Here is a 22,339-nt window from a genome sequence, read left to right as displayed (position 1 = left end):
TAAGGGCCCTCTTCCTGCACCAGTCCAGTGAACAGTGGATAAACTGGTGCATTGTGGGAAAGGATCATTCTAGCTGTTAACGCACTCCTCCCAACCCCCCCCCCCCCCCCCCCCCCCCCATTACATTGCTGAAAACAAACAAACCCTAACTTTCTACACCAGTCCCAACGAATATAGCGCTCTCTGGTGGACAATGGATGAACTGGTAAACTGTGGGGAAACAGTGTTAACACTCAGGCCTTCTGTTCATCCCGGCTCCAGCCAACGGGACCCCCCCCCACCCCCTCCTCTCCCCCTCCCCCTCCCCAAACCCCCTCCTCTCCCCCTCCCCAAACCCCCCTCCCCCCTCCCACCCCCCAAACAGATAACTCTTGACAACTGTACAGTCTGCCAGTCTTTCAGCTCTGCATGTGGATGGATGAGATTCGAGACCTGCCAAGAACACAACAAGAAGACTCTCCGCTGCAAGAACAACAACAAAAAACAACAACAACCAAGACGCTCGAGGTTCTAACATGGAGTTGTGAATATGGCTAATGGGTTGGACTTCAGCTTTTTTGTGGTTTCTTATTAAAGCTTTGGTCAAATGAGTGTACTGCATTTTTAACCATTTTAACCAAATAAATTAATTGTTATTGGTTTGACTGCGTTACCAGTTGTTTTGGCATTTAGTGGTTGTTTGTACCAATATATGCTTTGTCTGCTAAAAAAAATGACTTGCTGACTGATGACAGGGTTCCCACAAGGCCTTAAAATCCTTCAAAGTTTGTGGATTTGATAAAAATTAAAATAATGCCTTAAACATTTTTGAAAATGACTGAATGTCCTTTTAAATATTGTATTAATAATCATTTAAATATAGCATCCAAATCATCAGTATGCCTCAGCTGGGATGGCCCTCTCCATCCTAGGATCAAGTTTACATCCTGAGGAAAATGGATGTTTGTGTCAAGCAGCAATTTTTTTAATTATTTCACCAGGATTTCTTGACTTGACAAGATTAAAAGTAATAAATGAGGCCTCTATGATGTCTAATTTTGACTGTCATGTCTTACCCCAAAACGTGCCAATTTATAGTCCTTGAATTTCACCAAACAAGACCTTTAAAGTTACTGAAAGGTCCTTAAATTTGATCTTTGATTTGATGTGTGGGAACCCTGTGATAATACATACTTCATATGAAATGAATATATAACTTAAAAAAAACAACACAGCTCATAAAACTGAAAGACACAGAAAAATGTTGTACAACATTGCAGCATCTTTATTACCTTAACACTTTTTAGATTGCATTTTCTTAAAAAATATCTGTTACAAGTTCACAACTTTGGTAATAACTCAAAAACACGATGAAGAAACTCAGGAATGCCAGGTATGAGGTACACTGCATGCTTTCCTCAGTCTTAAATAACGGGTAGATGCGGCGCGTCCGGAGGGTTTGGAAGACGGCGGCTGTGACGACAAACCCTCAACAGTGTTCACAACCAAGAGCTGCCACTACACCAACTGCACCAAAGAGAGCATCGATTGGCCTTTCACACTTAAAGAAAAAAAAAAAACAGCATTATCAACGTCTATATCTCTGCTTTTGACCTAGGAGTTTTCAGGGGGGTGAGGTATGGCATGGGAGATGAATCCTAATTCTGTCCTTCAAGCTCTTCCCTCAAACACCTCCTCTAAACTTCCTTCACCTCCACACAAACGCCTCTTCATCAAAAACAAAACCTCAGCTGTGGAAAAAAAACAGAGCTCCCGTGGCTCCACATATAAAAATAATTCCAAACTTTCCAAGGAGGAAATCCTCTCATTTTAAAAACAGTAGTACAACACACTCATTCATGGTAAACAGGATTACTTAAATCCCTCTGTCTGTTGACAGTGAAGAAGAAAACACACACACACATACACATGATTAAACATATGTTCTCATATGGGAACACACACACACGCACACACACACACCACCGTGTCTCGGTGCTCTGTCACAGCAAAAGTAAATTCTCAAATGGCAATCTCAGACCAAGTCACACAACACTGCACCAAAGTCCCTCAACGCCTTAATATCAACGAGCAACACAAAAAAAAGAAATGTTATCCCGAATCACTAACAAATAAAAAAGTGTGTTAGCAAAGGGGTTTTGAAAAATAATGAAAATGGGTTATCATTTAAAAACCAAACCAACAAAAAATCTCTCACTTCAATGAAACTCCTTGAAAACGTTCAACTCTTAAAATATCACACTGTTGAACTGAAATATGGCCTAGAAAACCACATGAAATCTCCAAAAGGTTTCAGTCACTCATTAGGCTACTTTATTGTCTGAACGTATCAAAACTTAAGGCTACCTTGAGCGAATAATGGCAACTGTACTTAAAAAAAAAAACTAAAAGTTGCTCAACATGACACATCACAACTGCACTCGTAACAGCAACAATAAAAACATCTCTTAACCCATGCCATATTGTAGCCAACCAATCTGGAAAATGGAGGCAATATTGCTTTTTGTGGCAGTTGAAACAGAAAGCATAGCAATCCCTCTGATACCGGCAACACTCAAGTTTCTTCACTTAAAAAAAAAAAAAGAACAGTCCTGTATTTCTTTGTCTTATTTGGTCAGTGAGAAGAGGAACTGTAGTGTGCATGGTCAGAGAAACAGAAAGAGAGGAAGGTGTGTTTGTAGAATGTAAAAAAAAACAAGCAGCACAACCCTCCTTTCGTTACTAGTAAAAATGGTTGGATTCCAACACCGGACATAATGGATGGAGTCGACGGAAGCCGCTCACCAGGCTCTACATGAGCGCTGATGAGCGGGTCCAAGGAAGATCCCCCCCAATATGGGAGGTTAAATAGGGGGGCGAAGGCGACGGGGCGGCGGGGGAGGAGAAGGAAGACAACGTTCCCTCCGGCCTCAAGGCTTCAGCTTCATCTCCTCCTCAGCATGCTTCTGCATGTGCATGAGCAGCCCCTGCAAGAAACAAGTATACTGTATATGATAACTTCCAAAAACTCAAATGTACTTTGACAAAATGAAATTTACCAATAAACAGAATCTGATGCAGCTATCCCCTGTAGTAATAAACTATTATTTCCCCTTAAATTTCCTCTTAAGTAGCTTCAAAGTTAGAAAAAATATTTTTTTCCCATACTGTACAACAATATCACATACATCTTCTGTCTCTGCTCGTTCCAATGCATCATTAAAGCTATATCACACTTATATTGAGTGAAATTTTCAAACCCAAGACGCCATTTTTTTATGGCTTCACCATTACATCAAATGGAAAAAATCTAGATGTTTGTGCAAAATTTTATACACATTTCCCTGTAATTCAGTCTGACATATTTGGTATCTTTGGAAACCTATCATTAGATGTTTGGTTGAATTAGGACAATAACATCTCTAGAAGGCTCAAACATGAACATAAGTTGATATTTAGGATGAGAGGAGAGCTTTATACCTGTTTGGATCCGCTGTGAATGCAGAAAAACTCCTCGCAGTTTTTCCAGTGGCACTTGAGCGTCCGCAGGTTGGTGCTGGTGTGGTCGCTGATCAGGTGATGCTGCAAATGCTCCAACACCCCGAAGGTCAGTGAACAGCCATGCCACTGCCAGTGCAAGACAGAAATAAGCATTAACAACCAGTGGCAACACCCGGGCGGTCTGCAGGAACACAGCAAATGAGAAGAGGGCAGGAATGGCTGATATGGTGGGAGTTAAGGCAGACTGTAAGCTGTACTATATAAGAAGGCCTAAACTGGGGACTTAAATGAAAAATCCACCCTAAAATACTTCATAACACCGTCAGAAAACGGCTATTGGCAGAGAATCAGATACTGATCCTGGTTTGATTCTGTTGTCTTCATTGCTATTTGAAATGATTATGATATTGCATTGCTTAATCGGACCAAAAACAAGAATAATTTCCTTCTTGAATGAATTTAAGCTGGAGCAGGTTCAAATGTGTTCAAGCAAGTTGTTCCAAAAAAGTAGTCCTCTGAATCTAATGGAAAATTGGGAAAAGGTTGTCCTGAAGGAGGAGGGATGAAGATTATTGGCTGATCTTTTATGATAATGATGGATTTGAGAATTACACAGAAATACATTTTGAAAACAGGCCGGGGTTAAGTTGTGAATAGAATGAAAAACAGAAAGACAAATTTGAAGATGGTTTACATTGAAAAAGAGCATGGTGATTATCCCTCGCAGGGCAATGAAGATTGTGTTTAAAGGAGATTATGCTGTCCCACTCTTACCCAACAGCGGTAGTTCTGCATCAGGTTCAGCTTGACAGCTTGTACGCTGCCATCGTAACCGCCTGTGTAGATCTGAAATGCAAAAACACAACAATGAGGGGTTAACATCGAGTCTACAAAGTTCCTAAGAGAACGCAGATGTCTCCAGCTGTAACAAGTGTCTCCAAAATGTGTTTACATTGCACAAAGTGACATCATGCATTTTCATGGCGTATAGCGGTGGAATGAGCAGACGCCTCACCATGCTCTTGTGGATAGCCATACACATCACCATGTCCTTGTGTCCACCATACACCTGCAGCTGGTCTTGGGACTGTGGAAAAAAACACAAAGCTTCAAATTCATTCAAAATTCCTTAATGGGATCTATTTAAAGATATGAAAACATATGCAGAAACCTGAGCTGATGTTTACACAGGGTACATGCAGGAATCCTGAAGTTAAATTCAATACCTTTTAAGACCTTTTTTAAGACCTTTTCAATATATTTTAAGACCTCAACGCCACTACGAGCTGTAACCGGTTACATCAGCGACACACCTTTAACTTACATTTACTATACATTGATTTTGAGATTGCAAAACTAAACAGTCTTAGTTTGCGATAACTTCTATGGACCACTGTATCAATACAACAGAATTCAGATAGGCCGCCCGGTGCACAAGAGGGAGTCTCCTAACTTCCGGGTTATGCATTACTGTTTCCGGTTGTAGTTTGTTGTAGTAGTTGTGAGGAGCAAAATAAATAAATTCACGCAAACTTTTAGCACACAAACTCTTTGGACAAATAGGCTATTCACATTGAAAAAATAGCAAAAAAATTTAATACCTCATAAAATGGTGAGTAAGACTTTTTAATACTTTTTAAGGGCCTTAATTTTCACTAAATTGATTTATTACCTTTTAATACTTTTTAAGACCCCACGGACACCCTGTTACATGCCACACTATAAGATTTAAATCCTAAAAGGCTGTTTATTTGAGAAATCTGATATGGAAATCAGTATTTTTGTAAGTTAGTCTGTACTTTAAAGACAGATGGTCAGAGGCAGACCTGTAGCTTGTAGACGCGGACCAGTTTGTCCAGGCACGCTGTCACCATCATCTTCCCCAGGATGGCCACCACAGTAACAGCATGGCGGTGACCGGTGTAGACCCGAACCAGCTTTCCAGTCTGTATAATGGCAGGAAAAAGAAATTGTGATGCCAAGAAATATATCATTTCAGACTACAGGGTTTATTTTCAGAAATTAATTATTTTATCCTCAAAAGTTATGAATAATGATTTCATCCTGTGCTGCTGGTCTATTTTAATAACAATATATTGTGATGGCAAGTGCACAAAACTCTAAGTTGAGTAGGGTAACTCACATGGAAGTTGTGTGCGTGGACAGATTGATCACTGGAGCCGCTGAAAACCAGATCATTCACCACCTGAGAGTAGAAGGAAAGAAGAAATAAGCTCAGGATTCATCAGCATCAGCGTACACTCCCAAAAATAAATTCATGCCATTGCAGAAAATGCAAAAAGGAAAGCACTGAGATGAGTTGGCATCCAATTATTATCACAGATTTTTCCCCTAAATTTCTTTCCGGTGTCCTAGCACTGTTCTTTGGAAAAAAAACAAAAAGATCATATAGTATAAGATGTTTCCTATCTTTGAAACACTTACTGATGTTTTTGACAACCGGAATGAAAAAACAAAGCATCAAAAACTTAAATATGTCATGCAAAATGTTTTCTATGTTCTCCTTATATAAATCGTCTTTATGAGTTCCAGTTGTGTCTGTTCTATACTCTTTTTTTTGTCGGCTCCAATACTTTTATTTTCTCCAAGAATCAGTTATGCTCTCTCTTAAAACTACTTGTGTGTGAAATTTACCCCAACACCGAAACTCCTGGATCAACCCATGACAATGTATACATTCAGTGTCCACCAAATGGTCGATGAAGTCGCCACCTGAAACTTGACAGTGAGGGAAACCCCAGATTTCAGATTCAAAAACCACACCTACCTGCATGCAGAGCACGGTCTTGGTGTGTCCCTCCAGAGTGCGCAGCAGCAGTCCGTTGGTGGCGTCTCTCACGCTGATGGTGCTGTCGTACGAACCCACCAGTAAAACCTTCCTGGCTCCCTCCTGCGCCGACGCCAGGCAGCTCACCGCCCGCGGCCCGTGGCAGTCAAACACATCCAGCTGCTTGTTTTTCTGAAGGAACCAAGGATTGAAAAATAAAAATGAAAGCCTTCGGATACAGAACATCACTCTTCCTTTATAGAACTAAATATATGTTGTGACTTTTCCATGACAGTTACAGGACATGCCGACCTTGAATAACAGTATTACTCAGAGGTGGTAGAAGTACACACATTTCCTACTCAAGTAAAAGTGCAAATACTCATCTAAAAATATACTCTGGTAGAAGTTGAAGTACCATTTCAAATCCTTTACTCAAGTCAAAGTATAAAAGTACATGGTCTTAAATTTACCTAAAGTATAAAAGTAAAAGTCGTTCTCTAAACTGGTTCTCTGTTGAGCGTTCCTCTGAATCCCAGATGAGAAAGAGTCTGCAGCTCAAATCACAAACTTAATTCTAGCAGTTGAATTCACTAAAGTTAATTCTCTCTCTTGTTGCTTCTCTCTCTCTGTCCCTTTCCTTCCTTTGTGGTGTCGCTTTGCTGAAGCAGCCAATCTCATTTGGCTCTTGATCAGCTACTTCCGGGATGGAAGCCGTCTGATGCACAAAATACTTTTTTTTTTTAGAAATTCAGTTGATGATTTCCCAAGAGTAACGAGTCTGTTTTGAAAATGTACTGAGTAGAAAGTACAGATTTTTCTTTTGAAATGTAGTGAGTAAAAGTAAAAAGTCTTCAGTGAAAGTAAAGTACAGATACTTGAAAATCCTACTGAACTACAGTAATGAAGTATTTTTACTTTGTTACATCCCACCTCTGGTATTACTTCACAGTGATAACAGTATTACTTTGATACATATGATTTGTTCAGTGCTCAGCACATTACACATATTAATTCATTGTGGTACACTGCAGTTCTCACCTTGAGGCAAAAGGTCACCACTGTGCCGTTAGCCAGGCCGGCGTATAAAATCCTCCAGCGGTGGTGGAGGCAGAGGACCCGGTCAGACAGACAGAACTGCTGCTCAAACTCTTTTGTCTGCGGACAAGAGAAGAACATCAGAGAAGGTCCAGATCCAATAAAACCGAAAGCATAAACTCATGCTATTAGGCAGTGAATTGAAACTTAGTAGAAGAAGATATGTGTTTTCACCCTGAGACTGTAGCAGCGGATGGTCTGGTCACTGGAGCCGGAGTAGAGGCGGTGATGCAGACTCACCGCCGCCGACACCAACAGGCAGTTCACTTTGGAGCTGTGGCCCTCGAACACACTCACACATTTGCGGGTCTGCAAGGGGGAAGGAGAGGAGACGAGAGACATGAGAGGAGAGGATGGATCAAAACATACATGGTCCTTCTAGGGCTTCTCTAGAGCTTCTCATTTGTTAGATATTGCACAGCCTATATGTTGATATTTTTATAGCTTTCATTTATTTTATTACTGCATATATAATCATGTTTTTCATGTTTTCATTTCGTACATATTTTTATTCACTTTTTCTTTGCCTCAGTTATGTTGCACACCCTTCATACACACTGTAATTCATAAATATTCATACTTTTCATTCATATGTTCTAGTGTTGTAATTGACATTATGTTTTATACCCCACATTTGCTCTTTTGTGTTTGTATTCTATTTTTCTTTGCTGTATCCTAACACTATTTGCTCCCGCAACAACCCAATTTCAAGTATAAAGTTTCATCTTATCTTAGGGAAATTGTTTGGGCACTGTGGCTTTGATCCTTGCAAGTTGTAGTTGCTTGTAATATTGTAATATTGGTTATCTAGGAATCTGAGACTGTTCTACTGCATTTATTGTGCATTGCTCTGGATAAGCAACTTAGCCAAATGCCTCAAGTCTAATCATCTGAGAATGCAACAGAATACGTATAAAGATATTTTCATTACTTGAATGAACACAATGTAAGTTTTTTTTACCATTAGGGATGCAATAAGGCCAACACAAAAAGGCAGGGAATATTGAGAAAAACACAGGAAAACAGTACGCTCACTTAAAATCAATGGGAGCTCTGTGTCCAAAAACACCCCTGAAATCCTGAAATACAAGTGAAACATGACAACCTTGACATTACATAAACGCAAACAGCAGGAGCGCTTCATTAACACGCACCACCAGGTTGAAGGCCTTGATGGTGCGGTCTCCGGAGCAGGTGTACAGCAGCCCTTTGTGGATCTGCATGGCGTTCACCGCCTCCTGGTGCCCCTCAAACGCCCCCTCGGTGGGTATATCGTCCTCACCGGGGTCGGAGGAGACATCTGGAAAACACACAGGCACACGGAGAGAGAGATAAGCACACAAACAAAATATATTAATACAGTGCTACACTTTTCCATATAGACAGACTCAAATTCACTCCTTTCCTTTCCTCATATAAATGCGCTATTGTCCAAAAAAACACTACATATTCATTGTGAAAAAAGAATCATTATCTTAAGTTCATCATTGAATATCTTTTAAGGGGCAATGAGTAAGATTTTTACTGTCCCATATCACAAATGACCATGATATATCTTTGTTGATCAATACCGATGACTCAACGATTACTTTGCCAGGTGCTGAGATTTCTGGCCTTTAAAACTCACTTTCCGTTCTCTGTTTTGGAACAAAACAACTTATAAAATGTCCTAAGATGAGAAGTGTCATTCGACTCGCATCTGCAAGCGAGAAGGAGCACGAAGGAGGGAAGGTAGAACAGCAATCAACCAATATGCATCAGGTTAAATATACACACTCTCAGAAAGCCGTGTCCATTCATCACTGGGCTGCGCAGTGTCAGTGTAAATCAGCTAACTGCTCTATGAATATCTTGCCCATAAAAAGTAATTTGGGCACTCCAGGGGCTATTTTAACCTGCTGAAAGAGTTTGACATTTCTAATTCTGTCACTTCAGAATGTGATACTATTTTAGAATAACTATTTTTTAGAATACTATTTTATGTTTGGTTACATATTCAAACTTCAAGGGTGTCCTATTTATTGGATGTCATGAATTGTATGTGTTTCCTCTGTATTCATTCAGCAGTGGTGTGTACTACCATCACAGTAACATGAACAACACTGCCACAGAAAATGCGAAATAAAAATTGATGGTAGAATTTAGGCAAATTTCTGTTTGTTTATCTTTATGTTTATCATAATAAAGTATACAGTAAAAACTTTTAGAAATGCAACCTGCTTAAGAACCGTGAGTGGAACCATAATAGAGTCGGATATGGAACCAAACTTAAGCACCATTGCAACATGATGTTCAAGTAAACATTGTGTATGTCATGCAGTCACCAAATAACTCAATGGTAAAATCCTGCAACACCAATAGATCCGCAGAGTAGAGATTAACGTACCTGATGACGTCTTAGACATTTTGGCCAACGCAAGGGACATCTGCATTTCACTGTAGGAAGAAAAGGTAGAAAGGACAATGACAGGATGAGAATGAGAAAACTCCCCCAACTCTTTTAATGGCCTTGGAAGAAGCACTGCAGTGACTGATTGGCTCTTTGGCTCTTAGTGCTTCATCTAAAATTGTCTGTAATTAGACTCCATGTGAACGGGGTTGAGGTTGTGCTGTCACGTGTCCTGTAGCTGCAGAGACAGAAGGTCAGCTGTCATGACCTTTGACCTTTTTTTAAACCTCCCTTTTATATATTTTACTATTCCTTGTTCTTCCTTGCCTTTTTTTAAGCACTTTGTAAACTGCTTTTGGATAAGTGCTGTGTAAATAAAGTTTATTCTTATTTGCAATACTGATGGGTGCTAGAGCTCCTGCAAATACTTGGAGGGTACAGCGAACTGTCTAGTCTTTCTACATAGCTGTCAGCATTACGATTATTATTTATTGTTGGTATATCAACACATTATACATTTAAAATGCAAAGCAAATGGACCCCATGGACTCTTGACAGCTCCTTTAAATGCATGAATAAATGTGTTGTTTGGGTCATGTGCTTGAAAGATAACAAATGACAAAATCTGACCAAAAAAACAAAGCTCAGTCTCACCTCTCATAGGGCTTGACAACAGAAGACACATCCATATCACTGGTGGAGGTGACCTCGTTACAGGCCAGACTCTGTGGCTCTGGTCTGGAGGAGTCTGGGACCTGGGCTGGGGACAGGGACAGGGACGAGAAGGGGGGCGGGGCTTGGCTGTCCATCTGTGGCTGCTGGCAGACCGTGGTGACCTCCATGCTCTCCTCTGGCTCTGTTGTGTCAGTGTTCAACAGCTCAGCAGAGGCTGCCTGGGGAAGCTCCACCAAGTCTAGGGAGCACTCCATGTCTTTTTCCTCGGGGCGGACGGCGTCGAAGGCCTCCTCGAGCCCCTCCCCGTCCCCGTCCACGACCCTGTCGCACTCCTCGTCCTCCACAGCGGTCGGCGGAGTGGAGGTGCTGACGTGAGAGCCGCCGCTGGGTCTCCTGCGCGGTCGAATCCACCTCGGCCTCAAGGCTTCTCCGTCCGCGTCTGTGTCGCTGCTCTCGGGCTGCTCCGCCCCTTGGGCCTTCTTCAGCACCCTCCTCTTCTTCAGCCTCCTCACACGCTTTCCGGCCCTCAGTTCGGATGGGGAGAGAGGCATGGTGAGGGCCAGCGGGACTGAGGAGGGCTCGCAAGACTGGGAGGCTGTGGGATCAGCAAGGCTCCCCGCCTCGGAGCTCCTCCGGCTGGCTGAGGAAAGCGCTACGGCGGGTTTGGAGTCCAACGAAGGGGTGAGACTGTCCCTGGTAGCCTGCATAGCCCTTTCCATCATCTGAACCACACCTGATAAGGTCTCTTTGCATTCTGCAGGGACTCCGACATTCTCCTGTGTAGGTTCTGTGTCAGCTTGATACAGCTCAGGCCTTCTTTCAGGAAACGACTGGCAGTTTTGGGCAAGGTCTACAAGTGTTTCAGAGACATATAGATTAGTACAGTGGAAGTATTTGTGTGCGTTTAATGTCAAATTCTACCTGGACTGGGCATTTCTACTTATCCATGGATTTTCTATATAATCTAACACAATTTCCTTCGATATACACAGAGAAGCAGGGATAGGCAGAAAAAAACAAGCAGGAAACACAGGCTCTCATTCACAGCTTGTAGACTTCTATACAAACCATGTATTTTTAGTATTTTTAGGTCATCAGTGAACCAAATGTGAACCTCCTTTTTGTGCTTGTTAGCCTGTCATGATTTTAGTTTTGTTGACTTTTAGATATTTGGTTGTCTCCACTGTCAACAGCCTGTGAAATAGTAAGACATGTAATGCTAACAAGTATAAAGACATGCTATCGAGTTAGCTGTACCCTGCAAGTACCTGGATAGCTGTTTGTATCTCTAACCAATATTTGTCACCATGTTTCAATTTTGTTGATGGGATTTGAATTGCACTGGGAACACTGACACGCTTTAAGCAGGAAAGTGTGCACGAAATGACGTTACCTGGGTGAGAGGCTGCAACAGGAGGGACATGCAGCTCTGGAGTGGTGCTGTGAGCACAGTGGACTGTATTCTCCACAGGGTCTGGCTCTGTGCTGACGTGGACAGGAGATAGAGGCTCCTGCTTGATAACTACAGGCATGAAGGGAAGGGTGGAGGAGGGAGGAGAGGCACACTGGGCAACGGGGCTGGGACTGGGGACAGCAGCGTTGGTGATGGAGGAGAGTACGGAGGCCATGTGTGGCTCGAATTCTACTGAATCCGTCTTTTCTTCCTTCACTTTGGGTTGAGGTGCATCCTCAAAACCACCTGGACAAAAGATCACAAAGTAGACGTACTACTGGTCACTACTGACACACATTTTTCAGCATAAACTGCAAGTATATTTCAAGGCAAGATAAGTTCTTACCTTGCATCCCTTTAAGTAACTCAATGCGCTTGTTTCTCAGTGTGGTCATCTCTCCAGTCACCTGAGAAAGCATAAGCCATAAAAGAGCCATCAGATAGGGAATACATTTTCCAGCTTGCAAGCATCTATAAGGGTAATAATTAACCAGGAATCTTAACCTGAATTTGTAGCAACAGCAAAGAAAATGAGCTTGCAGTCAGTAAATAAATTTGAAAAGACCTTTTATAGCTTGCAATGATCTACCATTATTAGCTTGGAGTCATCACTCACTCACAGACAAAAACAAATAGACAGATGGACGGACAAACAGATAACAAAGGTTTCTCTTGTTTGCGGACCTACCTGCTGTTTTACCACCATGAGGCGCTGCACCTCCATGTAGGCGGCCTCCAGCGTGGCTCTGGCCTGGATCAGGCTGTTGTCCACAGTCTGCAGGGAGCGACTCAGCTCCTCCTCCCGCAGAGACACGGCCAGGAGCTGGTCGACCTGTAACCGCTCTGCACCGCGCCAAAACCACATGTAAACAGTCAATGGCTGAGCTGTCACGCACAATTCTGAGCTGGGTTTAACGAAACCTTTGTAAGATGACCTTAGCTGCACTGCAAGTTAGTGGACTCAAATGATGACTGCAACTTATAATTACTAATTACTAATAATATTACAACATCCCACCAATGACAGTGCATTAAATTATCAGAGAAATACTGGCATAACACCGCAGCAAATAGCATGTATTACTGAGCAGTGGCAGAATAACGACACCATCTTATACATCATATGAATACACTAAAGTACAACAGCTTTATGTTTAGATACTAACCTCTCTTGGATTTGATTTTCCTTCTTTTATTCTTTCGTTCCAAGCAAGGAATCTCTGGGCTTGGGATATCCTAAATGAGAATAAACAGAGACACAGTCAATACTAATATATCAGTTTGTATTTTGCTCATCTGTAGATATAAACAAAGTGATTAACATATCGGTCACAAATGTGTCACAGTGAGTCTAGCATAGGCTTATTTCCCTCATTAGTCTCTAGATGGGTTGTTTTGCTCATTTTTGTTTTTACACTCTTCTGAAACAACATAATTTCGATCACTCACCCCGGCTGCTCTACGCTTCTTCCCTGCTCCCTGACCGTCGTACAGCTCCGTCCCCGAACTGCTGTCCCCTAGCGCTGAATCAGACCGCTGGAGGGCCTTCACTGCCCCCGTCGGTATTCTGTCCAGCTGTTTCTGTGCTTTGGCCTCACAAAGACCAAGCACCCGTTCGTCCTCTTGCTGCCGCTGATTGTCTCTGTTCCCTTGGGCTGATATGGGGCTGGGAGAGGTGGAGGATCCCTGCTGCTCTGAGTTGTGTATCCCAGGCCAGCTGAGGCCTTCTCTATGTGCAGTCTCCCTTGAGATCTGGGAGGGGAACAGGGAGTGATGGGACGCAGAGCAGTCGGGGGCGACGCTGCTCTCTGATAAGCAGCGTTTGCGAGGGGCGACTGGGGCGGGGATGTCCATCAGCGACTCCCACTGGAGACCCTCTAGCAGGCGGATGTTGTCCTCCTCCTGGCTCTGTTCCTCCTGGTCGCATGACACCATTTCTATCCCAAACCTAGAGGGTGACGGGACATAGCAGAGGTGCTTGATGTTAACTGAAAGCACAAATCACTTTGCATTTGATGTTACTCTATGTATTGACACCCAAATGTGTTAAAAAAAACATGATATATGTATATGACGTTCAATCAGCTCAAGACAGATATGAGCCATGAACTTCTGCACTTAAATACAGAAAACTGAAATCTCACATTCACAGTAACTACTCATATTCAGTGTATTGACCCTTTAAAAGTGTAAAAGATAAAATCGAAGATCAACATCTCACATAAGTATACTTTACAAGAGTCACAGGAACTACTTACACTGATCATCTTGACTCTTTAGTAGTGTAAACATTGGTTTTTATAACCCCCTTGGGATTTTTATCTCAAATGCAAGAATAAAGAAATTTGTTTCCATTGTTTCAGTGTTTTTTTATCAGTCTTTCATTACATTTTCATCACTTTACTCCTATGATCTATCACTGTGCAAGTCAAATCTAAAGTGTAAGCTCAGCACCTCACCTTGGCATGCCTTTTCCTTGTTCTTGCTTCTTTCTGACCTCCTGGTACACTTGCTCCCAGTTCACATTGCGCCGAGACCCCGAGGAGCTGATGAGCTGCCGCACGGTCGGTTTAAGCCCCGATTCCTTCTCAGTCTCGCCTCTCCGGGACTCGCTCACGTTCCGGACCCGCCTGGCGCTGTTCAGGTTGGGCTCGTGGCTCCCTGGTTTGCTCTTGGAGCTGATGTGTTTGGTCAGGTCACGTTTCAGCGCGGGAGGCAGGCCAAGTTTGGACAGACCGGGTGCGGTGGATCCTGAGACACTCTGTGCTTCGCCACTTCTGGAGGTGTCACTCTCTGAGCCCTGCCCTGCCTCCACAGCCTGCATGGCCTCATCTGGGGCCACTGAGCCCATTTCTTTCTCCTCTCTGTTCTTGTCCTCCTCCTCATCTTCCCTGCACGAGGCTGCAGGCTCTGAGCTTTCCATGGTGGAGGTACTGACTTGTACTGACTGGAGAAACTGGCTGCTGTCTGAAGATGGCAATGCAAGGGCTAGGGTTACCTTCTCATCTCCACAGGGATAAGGCCTGATCGAGTCAAGGAAAGTTGGTTTAGCCCCATTCTGCCTACAGTTGTTTTCTTTGTTCACTCCAGCCTGACTCTCTGGATGTTCTTTTTGCTGTTCCTCCACAATGTGAAGTGCAGTTTCCATCCTGTTGTCACTGGAGATATCCAAAGAGCCCCTCTTTTCTAACACTGTCTCTTTCGCTTTCGTCAGCATTTCTGAGAACTGCTGTTCTTGCTTTGATTGTAGCAGCCCAATGGGTGAAGATGTAGAACTGAGTCCACTGTGCCTTGAGGCTGACTTGGACTGTTCATGCTCTTGACTGGAGGCCTTGCTGAGCTTAGCGCCGCTTTTAAGACCAGAAATAAAGGACAGCTTCATATCTCTATTTTCTGATGGCTTATCTGCCTTCTGCTTGGAAGAGCCAGCTGAGGAGGTTTGGTGGCCATCTCTCTGAGCACTGCTGCTTCTGCTGCCGCTGCTACTCCTGTCTCGGTTCTTCCTGTGTCTGCGCCTCTTTTTACCTTCCTCACCGTCCCCACTAGAGGTCAGCTGTCTTGGTTTTTCTTCGAACCGGGAGTGCCCGTTAAAGCCACTGGTGTCTGGTGCCTTTTCTTGTTTCTGAGGTGTGGGGACTTTGGGGTACTTCTCTGAGGGGCTGGGGTGGGTATCCTTTTGGGGTGCAGATTCAAAGAGCTTTGTGGGTGGATAGGGAGACCAGCGACAGGCCTTGTCCAGCTTTTGATTGCTGCCAAAGGTCTTGGAGCTGTTGCGGTCACATTCTGCATTTGGTCCCTCCCCGTTTTGATATCCATCACCCTGTTGCTCTCCCTGGCCACTGCCTTGATTTTGAACCTGGCATATAGCACGAGAAAAAAAAGTGGGTGGAGGTGGATGCCTAGGAATAGGTCCCAAGAGGCTCAGGGGCCGGCTCTGTTGTGGGCACTGGGGAATGTTGTTTCTGCCATAGACACCATAACTGCTGCCTCCGTTGCTCAACCAGGGCAGTCGACCTCTCTGATTGCCAGAGAACGCACCCTGATCCCACTGCTTGTTGCCCCAACCCTCTTGGCTACGCAAGCTTCCTCCAGCCCAGTCTCCGGAAGCCCAGTTCTGGAAGTTAGGGGGCTCCTGAGCATGCCAGGTGGCGCTCTTCCCCTGCTTCCTGTGGTGCCAGGGTCTTGAATCAGCCACAGCCTCCCCTGCTCTGCCACCAGACACGTTGTTCCCATGCCAAGCTCCTTGCCGATTGAATCCACCGAAGCTCCTCTGCGGCTGTCGCCAGGAACATTCTTGCCGGAAACGCTCCTTCGCTTCTTTCAGCCTCTGCTGAAACTCCTGCTGTTTCCTTCGTTCCGCCTCCTCTTTTGCACGCTTTGCAGCAGCAGCCTCCTCCTCTTTTCTAGAAACAAAAGATATATACAGATATATAGCATACCAAAGCATTAGACTGACTTTCATTCAGAATTTTAGTAGAATGGTCTTAAAGACCTAGACCTAGAAGGAAAGTAGTAAGGGTCAATAGTAAGGAATACAAGGGTTAGAGCCACAGTGCCATGATAACAGATGTAGAAAAAACTACACCACCTCTGGCTCAAAGCCAAAGTCAAATCTTCAGACTTTAATCCTTTGCAGTTGTGGGAAACTACACACAAATCAACATACACTGTACTTAATGTGTGTACAAGACTAAGAAAGTCTGCCTAGCAACCATATCTCTTGCTGCATAGTTGCAGGTGTCAAGGATTGGTTCACTCACAGTGTGACCTACAGTGTTGAAGTCATGGGGTGTGAGCAGAGGGAAAGGATCTGGCATGTGACGAGTTGACAGCTGCATGCCAGCTTTTGCCTGCAACAGTCTCAACACATATCACACTTTCCCAACTGCTCCAGTCAGACACCTCTCTAAGGTTTCCTGGGAGACATTGAGGTCAGCGCTCATGAGTGTAAAGCCAGTCACGTGCGCAAAAGGCCTGTTCCAAGAGGCTTTTCCAGATATCTCGCTATTGCACTCAATTAGAAATAATTTACAGCAGAAATAATGCACAGTATGCAATCAGTAACACTAAAAAGCAGTACAACAGCTAGAAAACAGTAATCTGTCATTATAAATTGATCTGAGTTTTGTGTTTACACAATCCTAAAAATAAAAACATGAAAGGTGCAAATCATGTGAAAATCATCTATCATTTATCACAAAACTTTGAACATCACAATATCAGAGTTAGAGGTTTGGTTGTGTGTTGCCATTTGTAGGCAGCAGAGAGACCAGATAACTTGAGGCAGAATGTGTCTGAACTTTGAGTGTGGGTGCAAGAGAGTGCAGTCATGCTTTTTTTAGGCTGCAGTCCTGACATACGACTCCAGCCTCTCGGTTCAATGTGCAGCAGCGCAGATCGGCTAAAAGAAACCTGTGAGTACTGCTGAGCAGAATGTGACTATACATGGTTCATGGACCCAGAGATAGCTTATGGGATATCACCAACATTTACAATTGTGGTTAAATCATTACAAAAAAGACTAGGGCTGCAAAATTAATGAAAAAAAATATATTCAAACTGCAATACTGACCACTGCAATTTCAAGAATTTCACAAACTGAGATAATTTTTTAGAAGCCTCCTAAACAAGATATTGTGGTGCTACACAGAATCTGGCCTACAAATCCAAGTGGCATGTTGACAAATGTATTTTGTTTTGTTGAAACTGAACAAATCCCAAGGACTAGCATCTCATTTCCCCAAGACAAACAATTTTCTGAACATTTTATGAGCACTGAAAAGGAGCAAAGGTGTTTCCACATGTATTGTAATTAAACTTACAATCACAATATTCAGCAAAAATAGACTTTTTGATAAAAAATTACTTTTTGTCAATACTGCATAGCCCTTATGACTACCCATTTATTACATACATTGTAGATTATTGTAAACTATACTACACTACAACTATTAGACAATATTTTTGGACTTTACAGCAATGCTGAAGGGTGTTATTCCCCCATACCAAGAGACTAACCAGATGAAAATAGGTTCTCAACAAACATTAAGTGTCTTACCGGATCAATTCCTTTCTCTTCTCAATCAAGTCCACCAGTGCCTGGTCAAAGTAGTCCTCGTCTTGGTCGTTCCCAGCATTCTTTCGTTCCGCAACCTCCACATTCTGCTTGTGCAAGGGGCTGGAAATGTGGCTGGCATAATCAGTCAGGCTCACCACCGTTACCTGGCACACTTTGCACTCGTGTCCACAGTCCCTGGGGAGGGAAGGGGAGAGCGGGCGTTCAATGGTTCCTTCAGGCATCGTTCTGATCTAGCCTGGTTTGGTTTTCCTGCCTGCAGAGCCTACAACAACGTAGAGGCTCTACTTTTTGATACTTAAAAGTCAAAATAAAATAAGGAGAGGAGAATACTCAACAATCCTTAAAAAAGCTTTTCTCAACAAAAAAAAGCTTGTCCAAATTCTCTACTCTTCACAGATCAGGAGGTAAACTAACTTATAATTTTCTCTTGTTCAGTTAAAATCTTGATCGTCCTGATCTTATTTTTCTTTTCTTCAGCAGGCCATAGGTGGCAGGGCGAGGGCAGAGGGGGCAGCCAGGCTGGACCCAGGCAGCATGCTAATCTAGCGGTGTATGTCCAACCACGCAGCACAGCGCCGGGACGCGCAGACGGGAGACAGGCGCCCTCAGCCTAGCACGCTCTCATGATGGTGTCCGCTGTGCTCTGAGACTCTATAGAAGGCTGTGTCTGTATTTCACCTCAGACTCATCCCCAGCCCCCATCCAGGCCAGCATGTGTTATTAGAACAGATCCCCCATGGGCTGCAGATCCTGCTGACCAATCCCGAGCCCCGTGTAACTGGAGCCTTGTGCAGCTGCACATAATCCCCACTTTAAAGCCTCTCCCAAGTATGTCATGCTGTGGGTCTGAGAGGAGTGGTGACTTTGCTGGCCGCTGTTCAGCTTCTTTTTCAAAATTGTGTCATGGCATGCTGCCATTTTCTGACCTCTCCTGCAGTTGATAAACTTGTTATCAATAAGATTGGGTTACATTTTTTTTCCAGCATGTTCCAGCAGTGGGGGAAATGAAACATGAACATAAAATCAAAATAATGATGATGTTTTTTAAATTGTAATTGTAACTTGTAACTAAGCATAAGGGAAACTAAAAACCTTGACTTGCCAATGGCATCCAATTTCTGGACAAACTGATTTCTGAATAATGCACTCTCGCTAATAAATTTACCTCTTTTTCCTTAATCCCAAATGGATTGCATAGCCATAATGCTTAAAAATATGCTTAATTTTCAGATCAAAGTTTTTACAAAGTTGCATGACTGTAATGTTTAAAAAGATGCTTGATTTTTTGATCAAAGTTTATATGAAGTCCCAATAAACTATTGACCGCTCTGGCCCGGAGCCTGAATCCCTATTTGCTCTACCCTACATTTCTCCAAGTCACTGACAAGCCACATACTTTTAGTAATCTACATGGCAGTCACAAGATAGCCAGTTGCCTTCAATCGGTCATGCCTCTTGTTCCGGAGAGATTGTGTCTAAATATATATGGCACAGTTGAGACAGCTGCCCCTCTACCCACTTGCCTGTTAACAGTGATGCACACGTGCCCATGCCTACACGTGCCTCGTGACCAAAATGGTCTTGAATCAAAGTCAAAGCCTTTTAATTACAGTTACAAGGTCAATGAAAATTAGTGTGTGGAACAGAACACAATTATAGCCAAAATTATAATTCTGAATACTTCGCTAGATGTTGTGATCTGATTAGTAATCACGATTGTTTTCCCTGATTATTCGGGAAATAACTTTTTTTTGCACATTTTTCATCTTATATCAACTTCTTGATGATTTTCAATTACAGTGGGCATTCAAAAGTAAATTAAATGTAATTATATGTTTCAATATCACTGATCTCTACAATTCAATAATATACAATTACACCCAACTGTGTGGCCATAGTGTTGAATGAATCAGTGCACATGTTTGTGTTGTGTGCAGTGCAGCTTAACCGCAACTCACCGGCCTTTCAGATTCTCCAGCTCACGGTGATGCAGCATACTCCTCATGTGCTCGCCCATCTCCTGCAGACACACAATGAAAACACAGCTTTCCTTTTAGGCATCCTTCAAAGTATAAGTTTCTATGTTTGGTTAGGTGATTGTGAATGAGAAATGGTGTATTCTATGTGGCACACATTATCTGCAAAGAATGGAGAAAAAACATTTGCTTATTTTCTATGTATGGTAGTTTGTTTAGTAGCATGTTTACATTGTACACCACTGCAGCATAATGTTTGGAAGTGGAGGGTGCATGTGGGCTGGGCTCCTGCAGTGCATGGCACTTGAATAAAGGTAAATACAGCATTGTTTACTTGAGGCTAAATTACCTGCTTGGAGTTGCAGACCATTTCACAAAGGATGCACTTTCTTTCTCTCCCCATTTTGAAGGCAGGTGGACATCAGCCCATTACTGTCAACAGAGAGAATTTATTTAGTAAAAGTATACACCATTAACAGCTTATAAAGAACCAAGCTAGAAAGTTCTGCGATACCGTCCTGAATTATAAATAGTATGGTACTATGGTTCGACCTTAGCGAGACATCATGAATATTACAACAAATTCTATGTATGGTGCAGGTATGCAGAACGACTGCCAGCTATCATCTTAGTAGCTGACATCTCAGCAGCAATGCAGGACTTTGACACACCAAACCAACACTGTGAAGCAGGCTGAGGGCTCATTTTCTTTAACTCCCACACCTAGCTCTTCAACAACATGCCTCGGTGCCATAGCCAAATTCCAGCACAGATTTCAAACTGGACTCTGGTCTAATTACAGCCTGCTGATAGAGCAACTCCATAGCCAGAAGGCAGAGCCATGGGAACACCAGGGCTGTGTCTGGACTTGTTCAACATTCACAAACAGGGTGGGAAATCCACAAGCCAAATGCTGGTAAATTTCAGCTGTGGCTGGTAAGTTTGTCAACTCCAACAACAACTTTGGCTGGATGCCAACGATCATTTTGAGGCTCTGTTCTATTCTAAAATCTACCTGGTTGTGAAACAGTGATTGTGGCTTATGAATTTTGGGATGAACCAGCCACTGTGGCAAGTTAGCTTCTTGTTCTGAGTTCAGACAGAACTTCAAAGCAAAGAACACGTTTCATCTTCATGTCTTTGGTCCACGCTGAACCAAAACCAAAAAGAGAAATATCATTACACCCCTGTCTCTGTTGTTGTTACGGTCTGATGAAGTTTGGGGAATTGAATGGTAATCTACACTGAGAGAACTACTCTCTACTCTACTCTAATGAGACAAAGTGCCATTAAAGTGGCCACTGACAGCTTTTTCTACTCAGACCTGGGTGTTGATGACATGTACCAAATAACCCTAACCCTATTATCCAAAATGGACAAACTGACACCATCAACTCCCTACAGCCAACATCTTACCAGGCCCTGCTGTGCATATTGAGTGGCTATTTAGTCAAAGAGCAAAGTTTAATATAGAATAAGGACAAAGTCTAATATGGGACATGGACAAGGTCTGGAGATCCCATCATCATCAGTGGTTAGACCTATATTCTGTTTATGACATTATAAAATGCCTAACAATACCTCCATCATCATTTCTATTCACTCCCAAGCTACCAGAGGGCAGTTATTTATAATATCAGTATGATCCAGGGGTCATATTCCCTCACACCCAGTGAATCTCTAGGGGGCAGTAGGCTGCACAGTGAAAGTGTCTCAGTTAACTTCAGAATAGTGATGTTACCTACAATTGAACCTAAGAATGTTTGGAGACGGGTGGGGGGAGGGAGAGACGCTTGATATTGGTCTAACTGTTTCATCAACACGGGAACTTTCTTCTGCACGTCTCGTAAACTGAATAAACCCTTGCCAGTTTGCATTTGTTGGACGAGTTAGACTACAGAATCACCACACAGTATAACACTAGGCCTAAGTTAAACACTGGCCTTCAATTAATTCTGCAGGAGCAACAAGGGACAACAATCAAAACCAGCATGTCTGTCCAAAAAGTTCTGCTAAAAACAATGAATGGTTAGCTACTTGGTGCAAGAGTGTGTCAGCACCAACGTTAACTTGCACACATCTAGTTAGTGGCTACAGCAACGTCTTACTTACGTCGAGACTGCTCTATTATAGTTACCATTAACATGACTACTTAGCTAGCGAAACAGGTCCTTGCATCCTGTTTGTTGTTAGCATAGCCGGTAGCTAACTATACAGTTAGCTGTTGTTATACAGTGTAGATGTGTCTCTCAATTTACTTAAACAGCAATCGGAAAATTAGCAGACCATCCAGCTTCATGAATCATGAACTGCTGATAAATTAGAAACGATTACTAATAGCTTTACCGTTGACTCTAACTGTTAGGTAACGTTAAAAGCTATAGCAAGTTAGCAAGCTAAC

General features: G+C 42.9%; 2 protein-coding genes across 2 annotated transcripts; both read right to left on the bottom strand.

The window, feature by feature from the left end:
* Positions 1-1,274: 1,274 nt before the first annotated feature.
* znf106a (zinc finger protein 106a) lies at positions 1,275-20,372 on the bottom strand. The gene is made up of 19 exons (XM_071519325.1): positions 20,288-20,372; positions 19,921-19,982; positions 13,333-13,831; positions 13,050-13,119; positions 12,572-12,726; positions 12,230-12,290; positions 11,824-12,129; positions 10,410-11,280; positions 9,753-9,802; positions 8,521-8,666; positions 7,541-7,675; positions 7,310-7,426; positions 6,269-6,460; positions 5,624-5,686; positions 5,307-5,426; positions 4,496-4,567; positions 4,255-4,326; positions 3,460-3,606; positions 1,275-2,966 (listed from the first exon to the last, which is right to left on the bottom strand). Exons 1-19 carry the CDS (start codon positions 20,339-20,341, stop codon positions 2,910-2,912), a joined length of 3,249 nt encoding a protein of 1,082 aa, XP_071375426.1. The 5' UTR covers positions 20,342-20,372; the 3' UTR covers positions 1,275-2,909.
* LOC139643938 (zinc finger protein 106-like) lies at positions 14,339-18,183 on the bottom strand. Its single transcript, XM_071519257.1, has 2 exons — positions 17,942-18,183; positions 14,339-16,286 (listed from the first exon to the last, which is right to left on the bottom strand). The coding sequence occupies exons 1-2, from the start codon at positions 18,181-18,183 to the stop codon at positions 14,339-14,341; spliced, it is 2,190 nt and encodes a 729-aa protein (XP_071375358.1).
* Positions 20,373-22,339: the final 1,967 nt, after the last annotated feature.

This window comes from Centroberyx affinis, unplaced genomic scaffold, assembly GCF_046629955.1.
Source record: "Centroberyx affinis isolate AG114_WGS23_722 - 3 ecotype Tasmania unplaced genomic scaffold, CSIRO-AGI_Caff_v1 ptg000058l_1, whole genome shotgun sequence".
In the NCBI taxonomy this organism is placed as follows: Eukaryota; Metazoa; Chordata; class Actinopteri; order Beryciformes; family Berycidae; genus Centroberyx; species Centroberyx affinis.
This window is presented reverse-complemented; position numbering and strand designations above follow the sequence as displayed.

Coding starts and splice junctions, on each gene's coding strand:
- znf106a (XM_071519325.1), bottom strand. CDS start 20,341: ATGGGGAGAGAAAGAAAGTGCATCCTTTGTGAAATGGTCTGCAACTCC. Junction 7,676..8,520: donor TCAAGGCCTTCAACCTGGTG/GTGCGTGTTAAT, acceptor TCCCCCTTGCAG/ACCCGCAAATGTGTGAGTGT. Junction 4,327..4,495: donor TGGCTATCCACAAGAGCATG/GTGAGGCGTCTG, acceptor TTTGCATTTCAG/ATCTACACAGGCGGTTACGA.
- LOC139643938 (XM_071519257.1), bottom strand. CDS start 18,183: ATGCCTGAAGGAACCATTGAACGCCCGCTCTCCCCTTCCCTCCCCAGG. Junction 16,287..17,941: donor AAGAGAAAGGAATTGATCCG/GTAAGACACTTA, acceptor TTTTGTTTCTAG/AAAAGAGGAGGAGGCTGCTG.